Source organism: Orcinus orca, chromosome 13 (genome assembly GCF_937001465.1).
Source record: "Orcinus orca chromosome 13, mOrcOrc1.1, whole genome shotgun sequence".
Classification (NCBI taxonomy): Eukaryota; Metazoa; Chordata; class Mammalia; order Artiodactyla; family Delphinidae; genus Orcinus; species Orcinus orca.
The window spans coordinates 62,120,500-62,146,076 of NC_064571.1; the positions used below are offsets into that span (position 1 = coordinate 62,120,500).

The 25,577-nt window shown below is 34.6% G+C and overlaps 1 protein-coding gene across 3 annotated transcripts in view; it reads left to right on the forward strand.

Moving 5' to 3' along the window:
- Positions 1-25,577, forward strand: part of PRKD3 (protein kinase D3) — a 77,235-nt gene that overhangs the window by 45,198 nt on the left and 6,460 nt on the right. For all 3 annotated transcript variants that reach the window (XM_033419270.2, XM_004265049.4, XM_049696436.1), the window contains 11 exons: positions 888-1,080; positions 4,110-4,187; positions 6,870-7,053; positions 8,357-8,480; positions 10,690-10,767; positions 11,954-12,230; positions 15,080-15,132; positions 17,703-17,775; positions 18,826-18,932; positions 23,388-23,549; positions 23,786-23,884. In XM_033419270.2, coding sequence (XP_033275161.1) covers positions 888-1,080; positions 4,110-4,187; positions 6,870-7,053; positions 8,357-8,480; positions 10,690-10,767; positions 11,954-12,230; positions 15,080-15,132; positions 17,703-17,775; positions 18,826-18,932; positions 23,388-23,549; positions 23,786-23,884 — 1,428 coding nt within the window. The remainder of the gene's footprint in view (positions 1-887; positions 1,081-4,109; positions 4,188-6,869; positions 7,054-8,356; positions 8,481-10,689; positions 10,768-11,953; positions 12,231-15,079; positions 15,133-17,702; positions 17,776-18,825; positions 18,933-23,387; positions 23,550-23,785; positions 23,885-25,577) is intronic.

Here is a 25,577-nt window from a genome sequence, read left to right on the forward strand (position 1 = left end):
CTAGGTGGTAGTTAGGTATTTGGATTTTGTTCTTGAGAATATAGACTGTATTCATTTTCATATTTCTGATATAGAGCCTGGCCAGTTATAATCAGTGAATGCTGAATTAATATGATGAACCATATTCATCTGACCTATAATTTAAATTGATTATTTCCTTTGTATACTTAGAAAGGTTCATAGTTAAATAATCCATTTATCCCTCAGATTACACAAAAAATTTTAACCAACACCACCTTTAACTTTCCTTTTTGCTCACCTAAGAGAAAAAACCCAAATAATTGGAAAATACTTAAAATATTAAGGAACTTCCTAAAGCATAATTACTAAGGGTAAAGTTGTTTTAGTTTGTATCTGCCATTGTTTGTATCATCAACATTAATTAAACTTAGATTTTCACATGCTTGTTTTAGTATTTGTTAAAATAAATTAGAAAAACTAAGGCTTGTTTCAGAATGTTTTCAGACGTTGTATTCAGTAACTCAGCGTGAGCAGCACTAACATTTTCTGAATTTACTTAAATTTTCCTGTGACTAATTTCTTGGTAAGGTTTTTGAAGGTATTTGAACATGTTATAAATTCATTTTAAGTTCTGTTTTTTATTTGTAAAATGTTGTATGTGCCTGGAAATAATAGTTAATCAGTGAATATATGTATGTGAGGATGAAAATATCTTTTTGTTTTCTAGCATAAATAATAGCAAAAGAAGTCTGCACTTTTCTCATTCAAGGGTTGGTAAGCTAAGCTTCCAAAGGAAACTGCTGAGATGCACATTTTTAGGTTTTTGGCTTTAGTGTTTGAAATAAATGACTTTTGTGGTCAAGCCCTGATCTTAATACTTTGTTTTTAATATCGACTTACACTTATAGAAATTACTTATGTTTTAGTCACATGTTCACCAGGAACCCAGTAAGAGAATTCCTTCTTGGAGTGGTCGCCCAATTTGGATGGAAAAGATGGTCATGTGCAGGGTAAAAGTTCCACACACATTTGCTGTTCACTCTTATACCCGTCCCACCATATGTCAGTACTGCAAGCGGTTACTGAAAGGCCTCTTTCGGCAAGGAATGCAGTGTAAAGGTAGGATTGGATGTTTTTCTTAAGTAAAATTTATATTTGTTTTTGTTAGCAAATACAGGTTTAAAATATTTTTTATTTCAGAAGCATTAAGCAGATACCTGTAAATTGGGCTCATACTTAACTTAAAAAAGATAAAATTAATATGCACGCACCTGCATGCGACGACTAGTATCTGCAATATGTGTATACTGTACCAGGAGCTGTGCTAAAGAAAAATTAGAGTATAAACAGAAAAACTAGAATTTGGATCTGAGGTGTGGCTGCTTAACACTTGCCAATATGGAACAGTTAGTAAGCAGATAAGCTAATATTTGACCTTAAGTCTTTCTAATTTCAAAGCCAGACACTACCCAAAATATAAAATAATGCCCTCCTCTTGCCATTAAATATTCATACACACACACGCACACCAACATATTACAGGTGTTTTGTTGTTTTTGGTTTTTTTTTCTAATTACGTAGCTATGGAGCTGTACAAAAATTGTCATTCCAGACAGTAATCACACTGAAATAGGCAGACTATAGTAGAAGCCAGTGGAATTGTAATGGGGACCACCTGTATTTGGATACTAACCCAGAACACTATCATAGTATTCCAGAAACATCTCTTAATGAACTAGGTTTTTAATAGAACAATGGAATAAGTTTTTCCTCTAGTTACATAATGTTTTAATGCTTTTTAAAGATGCTTTTATCTTTTTGTCACATATCTTCTTCTCAACAGTGCTACACAATTATGTGAAACCAAAATAGAGTTCAAATATGTTTTAAGGCATTGAGCCAGGATAAGACATAACTAATTTGTCTATAATCTTATGTACTTATTTTTCATGTGATTATTTTAATAGTTCTTGATACTATACTTTTTATATAGAACTATTTGTGGAATTGAATTACCTAGTTTTATCTAGGTAAAACATTACAGTTGAGATCTTTGCAACAATAAATCCTGTTTACAATGTTGAATCAAATAATTATATGTAAATTTAACTTAAATATATAAGAAAACTTTTCTTGGCAATATATGGCTACATAGGATAATATCAAATAGAGAATAGGTTGTACATTTGTTGCCAATATTTAATAACCATCAGGCAGGCTTAATTAAATGTTGAAATTTTATTTCAACAGCTTACTTTTGAATATGAGTTAATATATAAATTAATACTTTAAAATATCAACACTAAAGTGGATTGGCAAGCAGCCACTAAGGAATGTTTTGGGAAAGAACATTAAGAACAGATGTACAAATTCTAGCCAGCAGATAATTTTAGTAAAGGTAGTAAATAACACCGTTCTGCTGAGCAGAACAGAAACATTCTAAAACCACATGCAAAAAAATACAGTATTTTATAAAGGAACTAAAATAAATATGTAGATTAATGAATTTTGAAATAAAATCAGTGAACTCTACCACTGGGTTATTAGTTTAACTTCTTAGAGCTCTAAAAGAATAATGTTTTATGCTTATATTGGTTCAGAAAGTATCAGGTTATATTTCTCTTTAAGTATTTTAGTTATCTATGAAAAAATCATAATTTAATTTAGGGATCCTTGTATTTTTATAATATGAATTAAGATACTTAAAAAGTAAAGTAGTCATTTTCATTCACTTGTCAAGCTAAGAAAAAAAAATAGTTAAGATAAAACAGTTATGCTGGAACGTTTAAGAAAACATACAATTCTAAGAACAGTTCATTTATTCATTCATCTGTTTATTTTCTACTTTGTTATGTTAAAATTTCAAGGCAGCTTATATAAGCATATATAGAATAAAAGAAAGCATAAACTAATTAATAAAAACATAGGTAGGAATATGGAGAAGTATAAATGCCTGTCATTAGAACCTACATACTTGGCTGCAGGTGGGCCACAAATTTGGCTCTACATTTCAAAGGGAAAGGGAAACCTTGTTATTTTCAGAATTTGCAAATCTCATGAGATAAAAAACTAATTATTTAAGATGTATGCAAGATATTAATATCATATATGAATTTCTTAGGGTCTCTTATTTTTAAAGACATTACTATATAATGCAAGTTTTATCCTCCACCAAAATATTAATTTCATGGAGCTTTTTCTTGTAATGACCTTTGCCCTGTGCTATTGGCATGATTCCCAGAATTTTCTTGAATCACAGGGGTTACAGAATTATTCTAAAGCAGGACTTGAAATTATTTTTACCCATTTATTGTTGGTAGAAGTATTTCGAAGGTTGTGTTAGACAGTAGTTATAGCAGTGGGTCTCAATTTTAGCATTAACTAAAGAAGTCATTAAAGCACACATTTCTCAGCCCCACTCCCAGAGTTACAGATGTTAGGGGTAGGGCCCAAGAACATGCGTTTCTAACAAGTTCTCAAATGATGCTGCTACTGCTGGTCTGATGGCCACAGTTGGGGACCACTGAGTTACACAGTAGTATGGTACAGTTGGGATCTGACGCTGATCTGCAATGCAATCAGCTCTGAGGTTCTTGCAGGCTGAACAGAGCCATTTTGTAATGCAGGTGAGAGACCTTGTGCATGAGAAGCTCAGGCCTTCCTTACAGGGTTGTATGGGAAAGCCCTTACTAATTCCTAATAAATGGTTGTAGAATTGCAATCCCTTTTCTGCATGTGCACCAGGTCCTAATAATTAGGAATTGAAAGTAAGTGCCTGACATATGTTGGAAAGGAATTTAATCAGCCTGAGAAACTCTTAAGGGGTATGTGGAAAGAAGAATGTGAGGTAAGGGAAGGAAACATGGAGCTGCAGCAACATTTTGGCAAAGTGTTATACAAGTAGTATAAACTTCATTTTACAGATATAGAAACTGAGCCCTGAGGGATTTAACAACTGTTTAAGAGGTAGTGTCAGAATTTGAAACCAGACCTTTAATCCAAAGCCTGAGTTCTTAGTAGAGGAAATCTTTATTATCTCATCATCATTATTTATAATACTCTGTGTGTGAGTAAAGAAAGTCTTTAACCATATTCTGATACTGCCTGACATTTTTATATAAATTAATAAGGTGAATATTTTATTTTAGATTGTAAATTCAACTGCCATAAACGATGTGCATCAAAAGTACCGAGAGACTGCCTTGGAGAGGTTACTTTCAATGGAGGTAAAAGTCCTTTTCTTAATTTCCAGAAAAGATCACAATTCTTTTGTGTATTATCTTTGTATAAGGTTATATTTGCATATTTTATTTTGCTTACTTTGTTTTTTAACTTTGACTTTTTTCTGATTTAATAATCAAGCAAAATACGGAGATCAGTAACAGTATACTTTTAATTATACCTTTCCGTCTTACCTTTAACCACCTACCACTCTGTAGTCTAGTGTGGCCAGTGGTGCTGCATATCCTCTTTTATCTTTAATACTTATTTTATAACCCTGCTGTTCTTAGAACTATTTCATATTTCTAGTATTTATTGATTGCTTACTGTATGCCAGGCACTGTTCTAAACTCTTTACATATATTGACATTTAAACCTAAGAACAACCTTTTGAGATAAGGACTTACAGATGAGTAAACTTAGACACAAAAACATTAAATTAAATAACTTGCCCCAAAATACAACCAATAAGTGGTAGAGTTGGGATTTGAACCCATATGGTCTGGTTTCTTAGTCCATAGTCTTTTAGAACTTAATGTACTGTCTCACTTTCTCTTTCTCAATCAAATAATCATTAGCGAAATATTTTTGCTTTTTACCATTTTTTTTTGTTTCGTTTGTTTGTTTTCTCTTTTCAATATTATATCATGCAAAGTGATTACCGTTTTTGGAAGGAAGGAGTAATGACTCTAAACTTTCAGCATAATTTTTCCGTAACATTTACATGACTAGTAAAAATTGAATGTAAGTAGTTCTGTAGAAGAAAAGCATAAGGAGTGGAAATTAAACTCCTTAAGAATTTAACATTTTCTCTTACGGCATGTTTTCTGTGGTTGCTATTTAACACCATTGACAGAACATGATTGGTTTTCTCATTTCAGTTGCTTGGAATTGATGCAGTTTTTCAATGATTAAAGTCTTTTCTAGATTTATCTAGTTCATGTATTTTTGTACTTCTCTACCTTTTGACAAATGGATATGAAATACTATTTTATTTATTTTAATGTGCGTTTGTCTTTATATTAATGAGTTTGAGCATCTTTCAGATGTTTACTGGTTAATTAATGGGTTTTTACCCTATAAGTTACCTGTTCATATGCTATATATTCTACTAATTCTTTGTCAGCTTTATTGAGATATGATTTGTATACCTTACAGTTCACACATTTAGTTTATTCACAGTTATGCAGCCATCACTACAATCTAATTTTAGAACATTTTCATCATCCTGAAAATAACTCCATACCTATTAGTAGTCACTTCCCATCCACTCTTCCCCATTAGCCCTGGCAACCACTAAATCAGCTTTTATCTCTATGGGTTTGTCTATTCTAGACATTTCATATAAATAGAATCAAACAATGTGTAGTCTTTTGTGACTGGTTTCTTTCATTTAGCATAATGTTTTCAAGGTTCATCCATGTAACATGTATCAATACTTCATTCTTTTTTTATTGATGAATAATATTCCTCTGCATGAATAGACTACATTTTATTTATCCATTCACCAGTCAGTCGATGGTCCTTTGAGTTGTATCTCCTTTGGAGCTATTATGAACAATGCTTCTATGAACACTTGAGTACTGATGAGTACGTATGTTTTCCTTTCACTTGGGTAGATAGCCAGTAGTGGAATTGTAGAGTCATATGGTAACCCTGTGTATAACATTTTGAAGACTGCCAAACTGTTTTCCAAAGCAGCTGTACCATTTTACATTATCACCAGCAGTGTATGAGGATTCTAATTTCTATGTATCCTGCACCACTTGTTATTGTCTGTCATTTTGATTATTGCCATCCTAGTGAGTATGGAGTGATGTCTCATTGTTGTTTTGATTTGCATTTCCCAGATATTGCATATCTTTTTATATACTTATTGGTCATTTTTACATCTGCTTTGGAGAAATATCTATTCTCGTCCTTTGCTCATTTAACTAGGTTACTTATCTTTTTATTATTGAGTTGTAAGAGTTCTTTAAGTACTCTGGATACAAGTCCCTTATTTGATATATGATTTGAAAATGCTTTCTCCCACACTGTGTGCTGTCTTTTCACTTTCTTGAGGTATCATTTGCAGCAGAGAAGTTTTTAATTTTGATGAAGTCCAATTTATTTATTTTTTTCTTTTGTCACTTAGGTTTTTGGTAGTATATCTAAGAAGGCTTTGCCTAACTCAAGGTCACAAAGATTACTCCTATGTTTTCTTCTAAGAGTTTTATAGATTAAGGTCTTACATTTAGGTCTGTGATCCACTTTAAGTTAATTTTTATAATTGGTTTAAGGAAGAATTCCAATTTCATTTTTTTTGCATGTAGATGTCCAGTTGTCCTAGCACCATATATTGAACAGACTATTTATTCTTTCTTCATTGTATTGTCTTAGACCCTTGCAGAAAATCAATTGACTAGATGTGTAATAGTGTTAGCTAATCTTTTACTTTGCTTCTAGTATCTTTTGGCATGTCAGAATTTAAAATTATAATGCAATCAAATTAATTTTCTGCCTTATGGTTTGTACATTTTATATTGTCCTAAGAAATATTTCTTTATCCTGAATCATAAAAATATTTTTCTATATTTTCATTTAAGAATTTTAAAACTTTTTTTCACATTTAATACACTGTCTCTGTTTAGGTGTATTGATATTCCATTAATATAAAATTCTGAATTCATTTAAAACTTTGCCAGAACCTTCTACTCTGGGAACAGATACAGATATACCAATGGATATTGACAGTAGTGACATGAACAGTGATGGTAGTCGGGGCTTGGATGACACAGAGGAACCATCTCCCCCAGAAGATAAAATGTTCTTCCTGGATCCATCTGATCTTGATGTGGAAAGAGATGAAGAAGCTGTTAAAACAATCAGGTAACGTGTGTGTAAGGATTGCAAGCTACTTCCAAATGCAGGGTCAGTCCAGGAGCTCTGTTAAGAAAGAACAAGCCACATCTCTTTAAGTGGGACCTAAAATGTAATTTAAAATTGGTTAAATTGTGCCTAATACTTTTACATGTACCACAGTATTTTTCTGAAATAAATTATATTACTCTTGCTATCCACTCAAGATGGGAAGGTATGAGAATCCTGTTTTCTTAAAGAGGAGAATGCTTTATTTAAATAGAGTCTAGATATGATATCTAGCTATAGAGCATCCACCACAAAGTGCCAAAATTGAACCATCAGTTGAAGCAACCAATTTCTTCACACAGGCAGATTACCTGATGTTGGAAACACCAGTAAGAATCTATATCTGAGAATGTTGCACAAAGATGATGGTGATGAATTTGGGGACAGTTTTCATATTACAATTAATCTATTAGCACTTTGTAAAAATGCTACCAGATTATAAGACTTAAATATCTTCCTATGTTTATAGAAATTCAGTTTTTTATAGATACAGCCTATAGGATATACTACTTTGTGATAAAATTTATCATGCTGCCTAGGGTAGGAAGATTTCTAGCAGCAATCCCAAATGAGACCCTCTCCCAGGCTCCAGATTTTCCAAATGGGGAGGATTCTTTCTGCTCTATTCATTGTTTTCTTTTCTTTTCTTTTTTTAATAAATTTATTTATTTTTGGCTGTGTTGGGTCTTCGTTGCTGTGTGCAGGCTTCCTCTAGTTGCGGTGAGCCGGGGCTACTCTTCATTGCAGTATGCAGGCTTCTCACTGCGGTGGCTTCTCTTGTTGCAGAGCATGGGCTCTAGGCGTGCGGGCTTCAGTAGTTGTGCATGGGCTCAGTAGTTGTGGCTTGCAGGCTCTAGAGCGCAGGCTCAGTAATTGTAGTGCATGGGCTTAGGTGCTCCGCGGCATGTGGGATCTTCCCAGACCAGGGATTGACCCCGTGTCCCCTGCATTGGCAGGCGGATTCTTAACCACTGTGCCATCAGAGAAGTCCCTCATTGTTTTCTTATGTTTTGTGACCCTCCAAAAAAATGTGATGACAAATAATGATGACTTACAGTATTACCTTAGTCTTTTGTAAATTAACTATGTATCATCATAACAGGATTAATTTATTTTCTTCTTCTTAAGCCATTGTTTATCTTCCTAAGATATTTTGAAGAATTTTAGCTTAATTATCTTTAAAAGGGCTTGATGAGCTTACAGTATTTATGATTTTTTAAGTTGAAGTTGTAAATATTTGTCATAAATTTAAAATATTTTTTAGTCCATCAACAAGCAATAATATTCCGCTAATGAGGGTCGTACAATCCATCAAGCACACAAAGAGGAAGAGCAGCACGATGGTGAAGGAAGGGTGGATGGTCCATTACACCAGCAGGGACACCCTGGTCAGTAATCACAGGCATTTTATTATGGTAGTGAAACTTTGTTATGTGCTTTATTTTGTGCATTTTTAAAATCAAAATGAGAATGAGATATATATTAAGACATCATAGTACTGGAACTATCATTACATTTGTAAAGAGTATTTCAAAGGTGGAATATTTAATGTACTATTTTTATAAACTGGTAGAGCAGTAGAGATTCAAAGCGGGTCTGGTGGTATAACACCAAATGCACAATCTATGAAAGAAATAATTGATAACACTGGATTCATTAAAATAAAAAACTTCTGCTTGGCAAAAGACAATGTTAAAAGATTGAGAAGACAAGCCACAGACTTGGAGAAAATATTTGCAAAAGAGACATCTGATAAAAGACTGTTCTCCAAAATATACAAAAAACTCTTAAAATTCAACAGTAAGAAAACAAATAACCTGATTAAAAAGTGTGCCGAAGACCTTAACACGTACCTCACCAAAGAAGATACTTAGATGGCAAATAAGAATATGAAAAGATGCTCCACATCATATGTCATCAGGCAAATTAAATGCAAATTAAAACAGTGACATACTACACACCTGTTAGAATAGCCAAAAACCTAAACACTGAGAACACTAAATTCTGGCAAGATTAGAGCAACGGGAACTCTCTTTGACTGCTAGTAGGAACACAAAAATGGTATTGCCGACTTTTGAAGACAGTTTGACATTTTCTTACAAAACTAAAATGCTTTTACCATGTGATCCATATGTTGTACTCTTTGCTGTTTACCCAAAGGAGATAAAAACTTATGTTCATACAGAAACCTGCATATGGATATTTATAGTAGCTTTATTAATAATTGCCAAAAACCTGGAAGTAATAAATGTCCTTCAGTAGGTAAGTGGATAAATAAACTGTGGTACATCCAGACAATGGAATATTATTCAGCACTAAAAAGCAATGAATGAGCTATCAAGCCATGAAAAGACGTGGAGGAATCTTTAATGTATATTACTAAGTGAAAGAAGCCAATGTAAAAAGATTACATACTGTATGATTCCAACCACATGATATTCATTCTAGAAAAGGCAAAACTATGGAGGCAGTAAAAAGATCACAGTTAGGGGTGGAGACTTGTAAGTATGAATAGGCATAACACAGAATTTTTAGGGCAGTGAGAATACTCTATATGATGCCATGATGATAGATACATGTCATTATGCATTTGTCCAAACCCATAGAATGTACAATACCAAGAGTGAACCATAATATAAACTGGACTTTTGTGATTATGATGTGTCAGTGTAGGTTTATCAGTTGTAACAAATGTGCCACTCTGATGAGGGGTGTTCATGATGAGGAGGGTTACACATGCATTGGGACAAGGGAGTATATCGGAAATCTCTGTATCTTCCCCTTAATTTGCTGTGAACCTTAAACTGCTCCAAAAAAGTAAAGTATTAATTTTAAAAAATGATTTAAAGACATATGTAAAAAAAAAAATTCTGCATGGCAAAGAACAAAAGCAAAGACAAATGACAAACTGGAAAAAGTATTTTCAACTCATATTCTAAACAAGTAGAAAAAAAGACCAGAATACAGTAGAAAAATGGGCAATGAATATGAACATTCACAGACAAGGAAATACAAATGACTTTTAAATGTAAGATCTTGATCTCGTTTTTAATAAAAAATACAATTTAAAATTTTACCAAAATACCAATTTTTATTTAGCACTGTAGCAAAAGATCAAAAGGTCTAGTAACATGCTGCATTAGTGAAGGTTTGAGCAAGTTAGGCATGTTTGCTGATGAGACTGTAAATTCGATCAAATCTTGTGCCAGATAATTTAACACTGTCAAGTAAAATGACATGTGCATGTATCTTTTGACCCAGTAAGCCAACCTTTAGATATTTAACCTATAGGTAAATTACATATCTGTGTGTGTGCAATACATATGTATCTGTGTATGCACGCATAAGATTCTTGCAAAGGAATCCCCAAAACCTAATAACATTGCTTGCCTGGAGTAAGGGTGGGAGTGAGATAGGAGTGATGATGCAAGTATAATTTTCACTATATATCCTTTTAATTCTCCGAATTTTGAACCGCATGAATTTTAAACCTATTCAAAAGTACAAACTTATGGATAGAAATGAAAGGGAAAGGAAAGTTCAGGCACTTTGGAGGAATCATTACTTTTGAACCTCACAGTTTTATGCTCTTTATAGAGAAAGAGGCATTATTGGAGACTGGACAGCAAATGTCTAACATTGTTTCAAAACGAATCGGGATCAAAGTATTATAAGGTAAAGATTTCACATCTTTAAAAAAATATGTACATTAAAATACTGTATGTTTTCCAAATATATCCAAATAATATTTATTAATTGTTATATTGGCTTATACCTATTACAACTGTTCCTAATGTAGTTTATAGAAGTCACTGTTAAGTTCCTTGTTGAAGCAACTGTCCTCTACCCCTCCATTTCACCCCCCATAACAGCCCTGCTACCAAAGGTTGTTTTTGTTGCGTGTTTGTTTTTGTCCTGTCAGGTTGCTGCTGCTTATCTTCTGGGTACCAAATGGTCCTCCATATCTGTGGATGCCTAACCATTTTATACAATGGACTTGAGCATCTGTGGATTTTGGTATCCACGGGGAGTCCTGGCACCAATCCCCCTTGCACACTGAGGGATGACTATACTATGATTTAGATTAGACTGTTAAGAAAGTCCCATGATCATTGCTGGTCCAGAAGAGGCAAATGTGGTATTCGGCATTTCTCCCATCTTCCATTTTACCTTAGACCCCAGTTCTTAGATGCTTCCTTTGGCTCTTCTTTTCCTTTGTATAGTCCTCTTTGCTTGACTTGCTTCACATTTTGCCGTGTCACAGACTGACACCCAACAAAATTGTCAGTGTAGCAGTTGTATCAGTAAGAAAAAGTATAGAAACTAGTGAATAGCTTTGAACTGGTTGGGTTTTTTTAAATAAGTTTTTTGCTTTAGGAAGGGGACTAAACATAAATGATTGTTACAGTTATAGACAGAACCAAAATGGAGTGCTTGAATAACTTAACACTAACATTCTTCTTTTGCTGCTGTTATTTCTGTTTCGTACTCCTTTGGGGCTGTATCTTGCAGATAGCCAGTAGAGTAGTAGCTGTTGAGTTGATTCAATGAAAACTGGGAAATGACAAGTGTAGTGGCAATTGCCCTCCTAAATCCTTTCCTTCCTTTCATTCTAATGATCTGCTACAGGCCTGAATCACTAGCTTGATTATTACACCCCATGCTCTGCCTCTGGCATTGATGGACATGCAGATCATTCAAAGCAGATACCATCATTAAGACTTGACTGTATGTCCCATGTGTCACGTACTTGTGTTTGTCTTAATGGTATTCACTAGAAACACATATCTTTGATGTTTAGTGTATTTGAAAATTAAAAAAAGATGTATTCATATTTTATAATGCTTAATTTTTGCTTCAGGAAATTCCACTTTCAGAGATTCTTCGCATATCTTCCCCACAAGATTTCACGAACATTTCACAAGGCAGCAACCCACACTGTTTTGAAATCATCACTGATACTATGGTATACTTTGTTGGCGAGAACAGTGGGGACAGCTCTCACAATCCTGTTCTTGCTGCCACTGGAGTGGGACTTGACGTAGCACAGAGCTGGGAAAAAGCAATTCGCCAAGCTCTCATGCCTGTTACCCCTCAAGCAAGTGTTTGTACTTCTCCAGGGCAAGGGAAAGATCACAGTAAGCAATAAGCTTGTTGATGGCTTTTTTCCCCCTTTGGTTCTTAAGCATTTTGTGGGTGTAGTTGTGTTTCTGTATTTATTTTTAATGCTCATTTTAAGCTTCATTTTTAGTAACCAATACCATTAGTTAATTCCTTTATAAAATTATGTTGGTTATAGTATATGTATACAATCCCCAGAGCTAGGTTCCAGAGTCAGTGTCACTACATTTAAATTCTGGTTCTGCCAACCTGTTATGTGATCTTAGCAAGTACTTTCGTTCTCTGTAATAGTACCTACTTTATAGGGTTGTCAGCATTAAATGAAAGAGAACCATAAGGTGTTGAGTAAACTACTAGTATTAGTATTTTGCTTCATGGTGGGATTTTCAGGCTATAAAGTGTTACAGTTCACATACTCAGGAAATCTGTGAAGTCAGAAATGCTGTATTTCTTTTAACTGAATTAAAACATTCAGAAACATTAAAAAAAATTGAAACACATGTCCTTTGCACTAACAAAATTTATAAAGTAAAACCTAAATTTGATAAAGGTTCAAGTGAACACTTAATCAGAAAGCCATAGTAAAATGTCACTTTCCCTTCCATTGGCATTATTTTGTTTATGGGGAAACATCATTCATTCATTAGACAAATAATATTTAAATTGAAAGAGGTATCAACCATTTTCTTTTTTTCTTCTTTTTTGGCTGCGCTGCACAGCTTGCGGGATCTTAGTTCCCCGACCAGGGATTGAACCCAGGCTCCGGCAGTGAAAGTGCTGAGTCTTAACCACTGGACCTCCAGGGAGTTCCCTCAACCAGTTTCTAAATGTTCTTTATTTCAGTTCAGCTATGCTACTTGGTATGCCTGTTCTTGGCATTATGCTACGCCCTGAGCTAGAATACGAAAGAAACACAGAAAATTTAAAAGCTACTAAGGGAAGTAGGACATAACGTATATAAGTGTTAGATGGTAGCATAAAGCAGTAGAGTGCAAAAATGAGTAGTGCATTTCTTGAGGAACTCAGATATGGATAGGAAGAGTAAGCAGAGACTTCATGATAGCGGAGCCTGATTTGAACCTTGACCTTGGATCTCAAGTAAGTTAGGATAGGCAGAGCTAACCTGGGAGGGGTGGAGGGGGTGTCACTGGTGTTGAGGAGACAGGTGTGATCAAAGGGATGAGGGTAATGACCATGAAAATGTTTGGTGTTGAATGTTGATTCCTAAAGGTTGAATAAATGGATATCCACAGTGCTTCTTAAATTTGAGGGGATTTTAGACAGAACTGTCTGATATTCTAATTAAAACCATGGACCTTTTCCCCCAGAAAATAATGCGGGCACATAACACACAAATTTTATATATAACTGGATTTAGGGACCTTCTCAAGCCCATCCATGGACCTCTTCCCTAGGGTTAAGAGTCCCTAAAAACAGGTTGCAGAAGGGCTAAGAGTGAGAACTCTGGAGGATGAAAGCCCAGTTCTGCTGCTTTACTAGCTTCATGATCTTGGCCTCTTCTGTTCTCTAATCTGAAAGGGAAATGATAATAAATGCATATGATGCACTTCGCATCATTCCTGACCCATTAGTGAAACTATTACTGTGTTGCTGCTGCCGCTGTCCTTGTAACGTGTCTAGAGTAGAGTTCTCCTGGGAAGCAACAGAAATTAAAACTGGGTGAAGTTAGACAGTGGAGGCCTTCGAAAGAAAATAAAATATTGACTTAAACTAGGAAACTGGAACTACTGAAAAGCAGAGTTTTAGGCTCATTAATTTAGTTGATGCTGTGCCTTTTATGTCTGTTTCATTAATATTTTTTGGATTTTTAAAAATATTTTAAAATTGGCCTAATATTTTAAAATGGAGTTTTTCCACAGTCATCTTATTTTTGATGTATAGTTGCTTATATTTCCTTCGTAATGAAGTTTTACATTTTTATATTTGGGATTATGAAGGAAATTTCATATCTTTGAGTTGTCACTGAGATTCTAGATTTTTGACAACTAGTCTCTTGCTTACTTTCCAAATTTCCCTTTTTCCTTTTTCTTGTCAGTTTCTTCCTTTGTTTACCAAAGTAATACAGACATTTAAACTTTATAGAAATATGTAATATGAGAAATTCCTCCGTATACACATGTGACACATCCCCCTATTCCCAATCATGTATCTCCCCCCTCAGAAAACCATTATTAATAGTTTGGTGTATATGTCTTGATTTGGGGATGGTTTGTGGGGAGGGGAGTCTATACTACGTTGTTACAATTTTATTTTCACACAAAAATGTATTATACATTTTTGTCGTAAAAGATGTGTGATCTTTACAACTTGGTTTCATCAACTATTTTATATCAGATATATTTCAATGTCAGTATATAGATATGTTTTTATTTTTTATTATGACAGTAATACTTTTTATGCATTTTTTAAAATGCAAGCAGTCTAAAAGTGTATAAAGATTAAATCTTTGTTCCTCAACCCCACCTCTCTCACTCACCAGAAGTAATCATATTTTGTTTGTTTTCGATTCAAATGCCACTACACTGCAACTTACCTTTTTAACTTAATAATATCATAAATAGCTTTCTGACTCAGTTCTTATAGCCCTACATCCTTAAATGTTTAGATAGTATTCTTTTGTATGGACGTATCATATTTTATTTAACCAGTTTCCTGTTGATGGATTAGTATTGTATATGGATAAATTGTTTTTTTAATTTTGTTTTAATGAATGTAATTATATTAAGTGTATGTTAGCTAGTTTTTAAAATTTAGTATATTGTGAGCATTCACATGTCAGTAACTATTATTACTAAGTTATGGACTAACAGTTTTTTTTCCCATACATCATTCTTATATTTTACAGAAGATTTGTCTACCAGTATCTCTGTATCTAATTGTCAGATCCAGGAGAATGTGGTGAGTAAACATTACAGCTAAAATATGCAATTGGGTGATTAAGGAAAATAAAATGTGAAAATCTTATTAGGAAAATAAGTTTATAGCCCAAAGTGTTGCGCAGTTTGCCTAAAGACACTAGGCTAGGCTGTGTGGGTGATAACTTCCCTGAGGAGTTCTGCTTTATGAAGGAAACTGAGGCAGTTTCCTTTTAAATTATGAAAATAAAGTTAACTTTTTGTAAGTGACATTAGAATATCACAAAGTGATAGACTAGTTCAAAGAGAAGGGAGAGGCTACTTCTTTCTGGGTCAGAGCCGGGAAAGCTTCTCAAAGGAAGTACAACTTGAAATATGCCTAAGAGGATGGAAAAGAGTTTTGACACAAGTGTTGAGAGGATATGGTTGGGGGAATATTTCATGCAAGTACAGAGAAGCAGGAAATGCAGGATTTTAAGAAAGAGTCAAGACTCACTTCAGCTGGTGTATGTAGGTACATGTGGGGGATTACAGTACGGATCAGCGTACTTTCTATAAAGGGATAGAAGTAAATATTTTAGGCCTTGCAGACCATATACAGTTATGAACTCAACTTGGCCGTTGTCATGAGAAAGCTGTAGGCAATACTTAAAGGAATAAGCATGGCTGTTTTCCAGTAAAACTTTATTTGTGGTCACATATATTTGAATTTCATATAATTTCATGTTTCACAAGACATTATTATTTTGATGTTTTTTAACCATTTAAAAATTAAAACTGTTAAAAAAAATTAAAACTGCTTTTAGTTCAGGGGCTGTACAAAAAGAGGCAGCAGGCTGGATTTGGCCCACAAGCCATAGTATGCCAACCCCTGGATTAGAAAGAAAATAGCCTAGAAAAAGAAGTCAGAAGATTGTTCATTAGCTATATATAAATTTCTCTCATAAAATCTCTTATTCTTTAACTGGGGCATCCAGCTGTTATTGCTCTATAACATGTAAATGTTGTTGGATTTTCTAAGATTGCAGTGAAGACTGATATCCAGTAGTGCTATGAGAGATAGAGGGTTTCAGTGAGATTTAATCCGTGTCTCTCTTGTCCTAGGGGTAGGTAGAATAGGTACCAGATTATTGGGGAGAGAAAGACGTTTTCTCATTTCAGTTTTACAGATAAGAAGACCAGTCCCAGAGAATTCAGCTTACTTACGATTACCTAATTTAAACAGAAATTAGGATTTGTGGAATTACTTTTTTTCTTTTTTTGCGGTACGCGGGCCTCTCACTATTGTGGCCTCTCCCGTTGCGGAGCACAGGCTCCGGACGCGCAGGCTCAGCGGCCATGGCTCACGGGCCCAGCCGCTCTGTGGCCTGTGGGATCTTCCCGGACCGGGGCACGAACCTGTGTCCCCAGCATCGGCAGGCGGACTCTCAACCACTGCACCACCAGGGAAGCCCAGAATTACTGATTTTTATATGCCAGGCACTGGATTTGACACTTTGTATATATTCTCATTTAATTCACTTAAAAATCCAGTGAGATAGATGTTATTATATCCACTTTACCAATGAGGGAATGAGGCCTAGGAGACTTGGTTTATCCAGTCACGTGACTGCCGTGAGACCCACACTGTCTGGGAATGTAACACCGAACGAGACAGGTGTAGTCCCTGGCTTCATGGAGACTGTAGCACATACCCAAACAAAAGACAGACCTTGACTGAAGACCTGTGGGGAGCGTTGCCAAGCGCCTTCCAGGAGCTCTCTGACAGCGACAACCACTAGCGAAGAAAAAGGAAGATGGAAGGGAGGGGCGGAAGGGAGGAGATAGAGGAGTGGATTTGAGCTACACATACTCTTTTCATCAGTCTTTAAAATTAGCCTGATCTCAATAATATGAACCTTTGAGTTTTTCTTTCAAATCAAAGATAGCAAATCTCTTTAATGGTAAAGTAGGTAAAACTTTGTTCTTAATTTTTTATGTTAATTTACTTTTTATAGATCACTACTTAAATAAATAAATAAATACATATATATTTTGGCTGCTTTGGTTCTTCGTTGCTGTGTGCCGCTTTCTCTAGTTGCGACGAGCAGGGACTGTTCGTTGCAGTGCGCGGGCTTCTCGTTGCGGTGGCTTCTCTTGTTGCAGAGCACAGGCTCTAGGCACACGGGCTTCAGTAGTTGTGGCTCGTGGGCTCAGTAGTTTTGGCTTGCAGGCTCTAGAGTGCAGGGTCAGTAGTTGTGGCTCACGGGCTTAGCTGCTCTGCGGCATGTGAGATCTTCCTGGTCCAGGGCTTGAACCCGTGTCCCCTGCATTGGCAGGCGGATTCTCAGCCACTGCGCCACCAGGGAAGCCCAATAAATATATTTTTTAATTCAAAGCATTTTTCTCCCAAGGGTCTTCTTACAGAATACATTATAGTTGTGCATTGAGTCATTGTATTAAAGTTGGGCTTTTTTAGGACATAGAAAGCCTATATTTCATAAAATATTTTGTGAAAATTAGTTCTGTCAATCATAAAAACTAAAATGTATTTAAATATTTGAATGAAAAGAGTCTGAGATGTTGACATTATTTCATAGAGGTAATAACACTGCTTACTTTTTCCCTAAATAGGACATCAGTACCGTTTACCAGATCTTTGCAGATGAGGTGCTTGGTTCAGGCCAATTTGGTATCGTCTATGGAGGTAAGCAACTACAGCCTTTTGCATATTGTAGATAACATAGAAAAATTATGAAATTTAAAAACATCTACCAGCTGTTAACATCTTGTCACAGTTTCGTCAAGTGGTGTTTTTCTCAAAGGTTAACCTACATACATTTAGCTAAGCCCTTTTCACTATAACTGAGTATTAATTCCTTAATTTAAACTAAGAACTTTAAAAAGTAACAGAATAAGAAAATTCACAATAGTCTTTATCTTTTCTTGTAGATTACACATAAAGATGTTTGGGAAAAATAAATGGTTTGAAGTTTATGTTGGACTATGAAAGTTTGTTTATTGAAGTATATGCCCCACTGGTTTTCTCACACAAATGGCACCGTTTGTCTACTATTGGCATGAATGGTATCAGGTCTGAAGACATGGAATCTTATCCAGCTCTGTGACTTCCACTGGCAAAGTCATTTAACCTCACTGTGCCTCAGTATCTTCATCAGTTTAATGGAGCTAATAAAACCTGACCTGCATAGTTCACAGGATTTTTAATATTCATTAAACCTAATATATATAAAAGTACTTTATAAGCTATGAAACAAGGTATAAAAGGAAAGTAATGTTAAACCCTTTCATTCCTTGCTGAGACTAGTTGGCCTTTCTGCCTGAAGGCTGTATAGTTAAGTCACTCTGTGCTGATCCAGTAAACCTAGAATAAAATTAATGAATTGGTACGATGTTTCTATCTTGACAGAATTTTTAAAGACTAAGTCACATATTTAACTATCATTTCTTTAATAAAGTGGATTATTTTTCAGCAAACAGGTTCATTCAAATTTCCTGCTGTTTCAAATAATGAAACAGCCTTTATTAGGGGCAATTACTATAAGGGAAAATATAATTTATTTCTTAAAATTAAAGGTTAGTGATGGAGAAAGAACAAAATGAGCTGAAAAAAAGAAATACAAAAATACATACATATCAATTGCAGTTTGTGGATAACTTCCTGATAAAGCTTTTGTATTGTATGTGGGATGTCAATTTGTGTCTTCTTCCTTTTCTGTACTTTTTTTAAAAATAGGAAAACACAGAAAGACTGGAAGGGATGTGGCTATTAAAGTAATTGATAAGATGAGATTCCCCACAAAACAGGAGAGTCAGCTCCGTAATGAAGTGGCTATTTTACAGGTAAAAAAATCCCCCAAAAGTTGCTTTGTATTGGTTTTAATTTTTGATTTATGAGCTTTTAAATCCAAGTCTAGTTAGTGTGCTGATAAGATTTTGGTTTTTGTTTTCTTTGTTCTCATTTTTCTTCGTTCTCATTTTATGACCTTTTGGCTCAGTGAGAGGCTGGTGAGCATCTGAATTAACTCCCTAAGTTTTTTTTTTTTTAAAGGCAACATTAGGTTACAATAATCTAGGAGTTACAAGGACTGCCATTATGGTAGTAGTTTGTTTAGAACACATTTTCCTAAGGAAAATCTTAAACTAAAAAACCTCAAATTTCATTCTTAATTCATCACTCCATGAGCTCAAAATACTTTGATACTTCTACCACCACGTTTCATTATAATAGTTTAGTCCATTAAGGTATATTTTTAAAGATATATTGGCAATGACTTAAATCCCATAAAATAAATTACTGTGTATTTTTATTTAGCATTTTTATCTCTTTTGGACGTCATCTAGAAGAGTAAAATTTAGCTTTATTTTTCTGAATATCATATAATTAATTTATAATATGCAAATATTTATTAATTCATTGTGTAGCTTTTGCATAGTATTTAAGAAATCATGATGATATAATAGTTAATGCTGTGAGAGCCCCATTTGCTTGTGGGTGAAGTTCAAGAAGACACAGCCTATTGAACTTGTGCTTCTTTGGAGAAGAAGGTAAGAAACTTATAAACATGTAATTAATTTTACATTTATTACATTATTGGTCACTGTTAGTAACATTTGCCTCACTTTTTTTCAGAGGAGTGATAATCAAAAGATTGTGGTCTACAAGCTACCTGTGGTCACTTCAAGGCTGCCTCCTCCTATAAAGCTACCTTTAAAATAGGATATTAACAGCATTCAGACTCTGCATTAGGGTTTGAATATACTGTTAGAGATCTTTTTTCATATCTAATTTTGGACTCTTTCTCAATATCCAATCAGTATGCAAAAAAATAAATATTAAGGATTTATTCATAAGGATTGATTTTTCCTTGTCATTTTAAAAAATTTTTATTGAAGTATAGTTGATTTACAATGTTGTGTTAATTTCTGCTCTACAGCAAAGTGACTCAGTTATGCATATATATATTCTTCATATTCTTTTCCATTATCACAGGATATTGAATATAGTTCCCTATGCTATACAATAGGACCTTGTTTTTTATCCATTATATATATATTAGTTTGCACCTGCTAATCCCAAGCTCCCAATCCATCATTCCCCCACCCGCCCTCCACCTTGGCAACCACAAGTCTGTTCTCTATGTCTGTGAGTCTGTTTCTATTTCGTAGATACGTTCATTTGTGTCGTATTTTAGATTCCACGTAAAAGTTCTCCTTGTTACTTTGATCACATCACAAACACAGCTCTGTACTAAATACTGAAGCTTTTTTCCCACATGTTAGCAACTGCAAAGCTTAATAACTGAATTTAGGAATTTCCAGATAATACACAATGTAAACACTTTATTATTATAGCCCTCTGGTTATTTTCAGAATGAAAATATTTCAGAATTAAATAATTGTCGCCTGTGGGATTTTTCACTTTCATTTTACAGGGCTATAGTAATGTCAAATGTCCTTTTGCTGTTGCCTGAAGAGGGTAGTAGAGTAGTGGGAGAAAAGGTGAGGCACTCTCATGGCTCCCTATGTAAAGGGGAAAACGTTCTCAGAAACTTAAGAGCAAAATTTCTAGTTTGACTGTTGTAGTATAAATTCAGTATTTTCCCCTTCTCTTCTTGGAAATCACCCAAAAGCTACAAGAAAAATGATAAACAGAAAAGCATACTCTGTCTTTAACAAAAATAGAAAAGAGTTCAGCCCTACAAAATAGGTGGAAGTTTTTCCAAAAACAGTGGAAATGGACCAGGCAAATGCAGGAAGACGCACCACAATAAAAACTGGTTTTGCTGGCTCTTTCTGAGCTCTACAGTCGTGACAGCCTCTCTCTAGTTCCTCTCAAATAGAAGAAAGCGAAGGGAGTCATGATCTAATAAGATTTAATTCAAGAGAAAACACATGAAGTGAATTGAAGTAGGGCACTCTAACGGTGGAAGAGTGCAAATCACACTAAACCAAATGGCATCAACAACATCTATAAAGGAAAACTAGAGACCATACAGGGAGCACATTAGTAGTCCATGACAGATGAAATAGACAAAGGAACATAGGAGGCCTAAACAGTATAAGGTAGATCTCACCAGTTTATGTTGAACACTGTACCCTAAAAACAAATAAGTACCCTATTAATTCAAAAAAACAGTAGAATAAACAGTACTTTTTGGTCTTAATGCACTAAAGCTAGGAATAAATTATAAAATCAGAAAACAAAAACTCCCACCACCTGAAAAAAATTTTTTTTTGAGTCTTAATTCTTGAATCAGAGAGCAAAATCAAGATTGGAGTATTTAGAAAATAATTGTGGAAATACTGTATATCAGAGCTTTTGGACTACTGCTTACAGAAATCTTGGTAACCTCAAATATTTAATCAAGAAAAAATGAACATAAATAAATTAAGAGTCTAACTCAAGAAGTTGAAGGATGAACAGTCAACCTGAGGAAAACAGAAGGAATTAACAAAGATAAAAAAGGAAATTAATAAATTTAGTATAATAAATCCAAAAGTTGATTATTGGGCGGGGGCGGGGAGTGGATAACAATAAAATAAGTGTCCAACCGAATCAATATAAGAAGATATAACAACATTTTGGAGAGACGATCACAAATACTGAAAAAATTTTAGGGAATCTTTTTTTTTTTTTTTTTTAACAACCCTACCTGACTTACCGGGCTTAGGGAATCTTAAGATACTATCTTGTGTAACTGTTAGATAAACTTGAAAACCTGGAGAAAATGATTCTCTATGAAAGTATAATTTACCAAAACAGACTCTAGAGGAAATAGGACATTTAAACAAATAGAAGAAGTGGTTAAAAGAATTTATGTTACATTTTTGTGTGTGCATGCATGTGTTTCCAAGGATGGTGGGGGGAAAAAAGAAACTTAAGAGGTAGTCAGCTGCAACATAGGGGACAGCCAACCACACTTCCAACTCTAAATCAGTCAGAGTTATGATGTTCTGAATCTTCTGCTTACTGCCATTATCATGCCCCACCACTGTGGGGTGTTTCACTTTCATGTATCTACTATAAGATTGTGTCACTTTTTATTTTGCTACCTGGAACACCATGTCATTAACTTGTTTTAAGCTGATTAGTAAACAGTATTTATCTTGCATTTGCTATTCACTTTCTAAACATTTTTAAAACACCAACCATGATTCAGAAGTTGAGCTAAAAGTGACTAAGACACAGTCTCTGCTCTCAGAGAACTTACTAGGCTACAGAGTAAGACACATATACACGTAATACAGTACCAGGGGATAAGCAGTGCTGCATAGAGTGCAGTGGCAACTACTGCAGTAGTCTGGAAGAGAGGTAACGTGAGCTAAACTGGAGGCATTACAGTGGGAATTGAGAAATGATGGTGTATTCAAAACACATTTTAGAGATGGAGCCCAACTTCACATAGGCCGAAAAAGTTTGCCCTCTTGGCATACTTAGATACCCATAGTAAGGAAAAAAGCATAAGAAAAATATGTTTCTGTTAATAAGTATTAAAAAGTTTAATCACTTGGGCCAATATTTAAGACTGAATAAGAATGAAACCAGACTACTGAAGATATTAAAATCCACACAGAGGAATTTAGATTTATGTCCAGAAATAAAGAACCATTGAATGTTTTTTGTGTATGGCTGACTTCTCAAATTGCTTTTGAAGAAGTTTTGTTTTTTTAATATCAGTTAAGATAGATTGCTTTTTTATTAGCAGATACAGTATCACATTCAGCTTTGTATTTCTCCAACCCTGTTAACCTAGTAGTGCTTAAGAAAAAGGGGTGATGGTAGTAAAGACATGCTGAGCCTAAAAGAGGGAAGACCAAATCAAGGTATAATACAACGAGATCAAGACTTAGATAAATAACTACCTTAAAGACAAAACCACCAGTTTGAGCTAAGACCCTCACAAACAGCCCCAAAGAATCAAAGCTCTGTGTAATTGGCTAAACTTTGATTGGCAGTTGGTGCCTATTCATGGACAGCATAAAATTAGGGTACTGTCAGAAGATTAAAAAGATGAGAAGGAAGGAAAAGAAGTAGTAATGGACAAGGGCATTTATATTGGAAAAACTGGGAAGATATTCTTTCCCTTCAGTGCATCCACTCTCCAGTACAGAACTTGGAAAATCAAATTCTGTGATCCTTTTTATTTTGTTTGCTTTTATTTATTTTTCTAAGCTATTTTTTGCTTTCTGTGCCGTTATTCCATACAATTAATTGCAGCACATTGTTAGATATTAATATTTGCACAGTAAAACTTTTACTCAAGTTGGTCACATAAATATCCTGCAACTCTTCAGAATTTGCACCATCCTGGGATTGTAAACCTGGAATGTATGTTTGAAACCCCAGAACGAGTTTTTGTAGTAATGGAAAAGCTGCATGGAGATATGTTGGAGATGATTCTATCCAGTGAGAAAAGTCGACTACCAGAACGAATAACTAAATTCATGGTCACACAGGTATTTTAACTTTTTTTGAAACTAGAAAATAATAAAAACTACAAGAAATGGTAGTGCTTTTACATATTGTAACATTGTGGGAATTGTTAACTTTGAAGAACAGAATAACACTTTTAGTTAAATCTTGATGAACTGTAGTGGACTTTTAAAATTATTATACCACTCAAGGGGTCCAGTTGGTGTTTAGCTGTGATTTTTCCAGAAATAGAAAAAAATTCTGTTTTCTTCAATAACAGATACTTGTTGCATTAAGGAATCTACATTTTAAGAATATTGTGCACTGTGATTTAAAGCCAGAAAATGTGCTACTCGCATCAGCAGAGCCATTTCCTCAGGTGAGATATTCTCCAGAACCTTTTTAAAGTACGGTTTTAAGTATCTGTCTGACAACATTATGAAGTACCCACGTAATGAAAGGCAGTGCTGTAGGTTCAGTACATAACCATCTTACAGAAAAAAAGTTTCTACCTTATAACTGCCATTGAGGATGTATACCTGAGTAGTCTGAATTCAGATTTTACTAATTATATTATTTTCATGAAGACTTTTTAGACCAGTTCTCAAAGGAATAATTTTTTTGCACTTTTTGCACAATCCACCCCTCCCTGTGGGTTGGGAATGAAGTAGGGAGAGTCAGCCTTGGTTGGTGCTTGGTGCTCAGGACAAATTCCCCATGAAATGAAACAAACTGAGGGATGACCCTGAAATGAGAAGACTCGATTTTGGTTGAGGCAGGCAGCCAACACTTCTTCCTCTTTAGAGTACTATATTTCAAACATTTTCAGCAAAACCTATGGAAGAATGACATTTCCCATCACCGCCAGTGCTCACATACGTATTACGATATGTATGTGTGTGTCTCTCCTGCGTGTGATGCATTCATTTTTTTACTTGGCTAAATTTCATTTCATTAAAAAGTGTTGATCTTGATCCAAATTTATTTCATAACCTAAAAATAGTTATTAACCCAAAGTCTGAAACATTTGTCCTGAGGAATATATATTGGTGGTACCTATGAATATTTCTCATGATTGTCATCAGCTAGAATCTGTTGCCAAATTATTGTTTATGTACATTTAAAACACAATTAGACAAGTGGCTAGAATAAGGACAACAGATGACTATTTCACTTGGTAAATACAACTCAGATTCTCTTTCAAGAAAAAGATGTATTTAGAAAAATTATTCAACTTTTTTACTTTTAAGGAAGTAACCATATTCCTTTTGTAATGCCTATGTGAATAAAAATAATCCTCTATCTTTGTGAGGTCAAAAAGGTTCCATAAGCATTGGTGCAATATTTTAAAGAATTATTATTTCATGTATTATTTCATTTGATCTTCAAGAGAGTATGGACAAAGGATGTACACCCCTACAGCTAAGGCTAAAACTCCAGCTTTCTGACCTCCATTAGGAACAAAGGGAAAATAATGTCACTTACTTGATACTCTTTTTTTTGGTCAAGTGCTAGCCATGGCCCCTCTTCTTTATTCAGTTGCCAAAATGCCAAGTCATCTTTATCAAAATGCTAACTGAAATATGGCATTTAATGAAAAAAGTTATTTCTTCACGGTCAATAATCCTCTTCTTCAAATATTCAGAGGAAGTAGTTGAATTCAATAATGACACAGAACAAATATCATAAAAACATGTATGAAGGTCCGTCTTTGCTTTCCACTCACTGTTTGTACCACTGGTTTGTAGAGGCCTCTCAATTTATCTTGAAGTTTTTAGTGAAGACATTTTGTGAATCAAGGCATTTCCCCTGGACAGTACTTGGCATTTGCTTGTTCAGCATGGATGTATCATTAATCACCAAAATTTGAACCTCGTAGAAGATGGGCAGCAAGATAAGTATTCTGAGCTCTGCCAATCTTATTACATTTCCAGAACTCTCTTCCCAAAGGGGCATGGTAGTGACTGCAGCTACCCCCAGATATAACTTATTTCAAATCTGAACATCTAACTAGCAATATTTTGTTCCATAGTCATAGAAAACACTTTCAAACAATCTCTAATATGACTCTT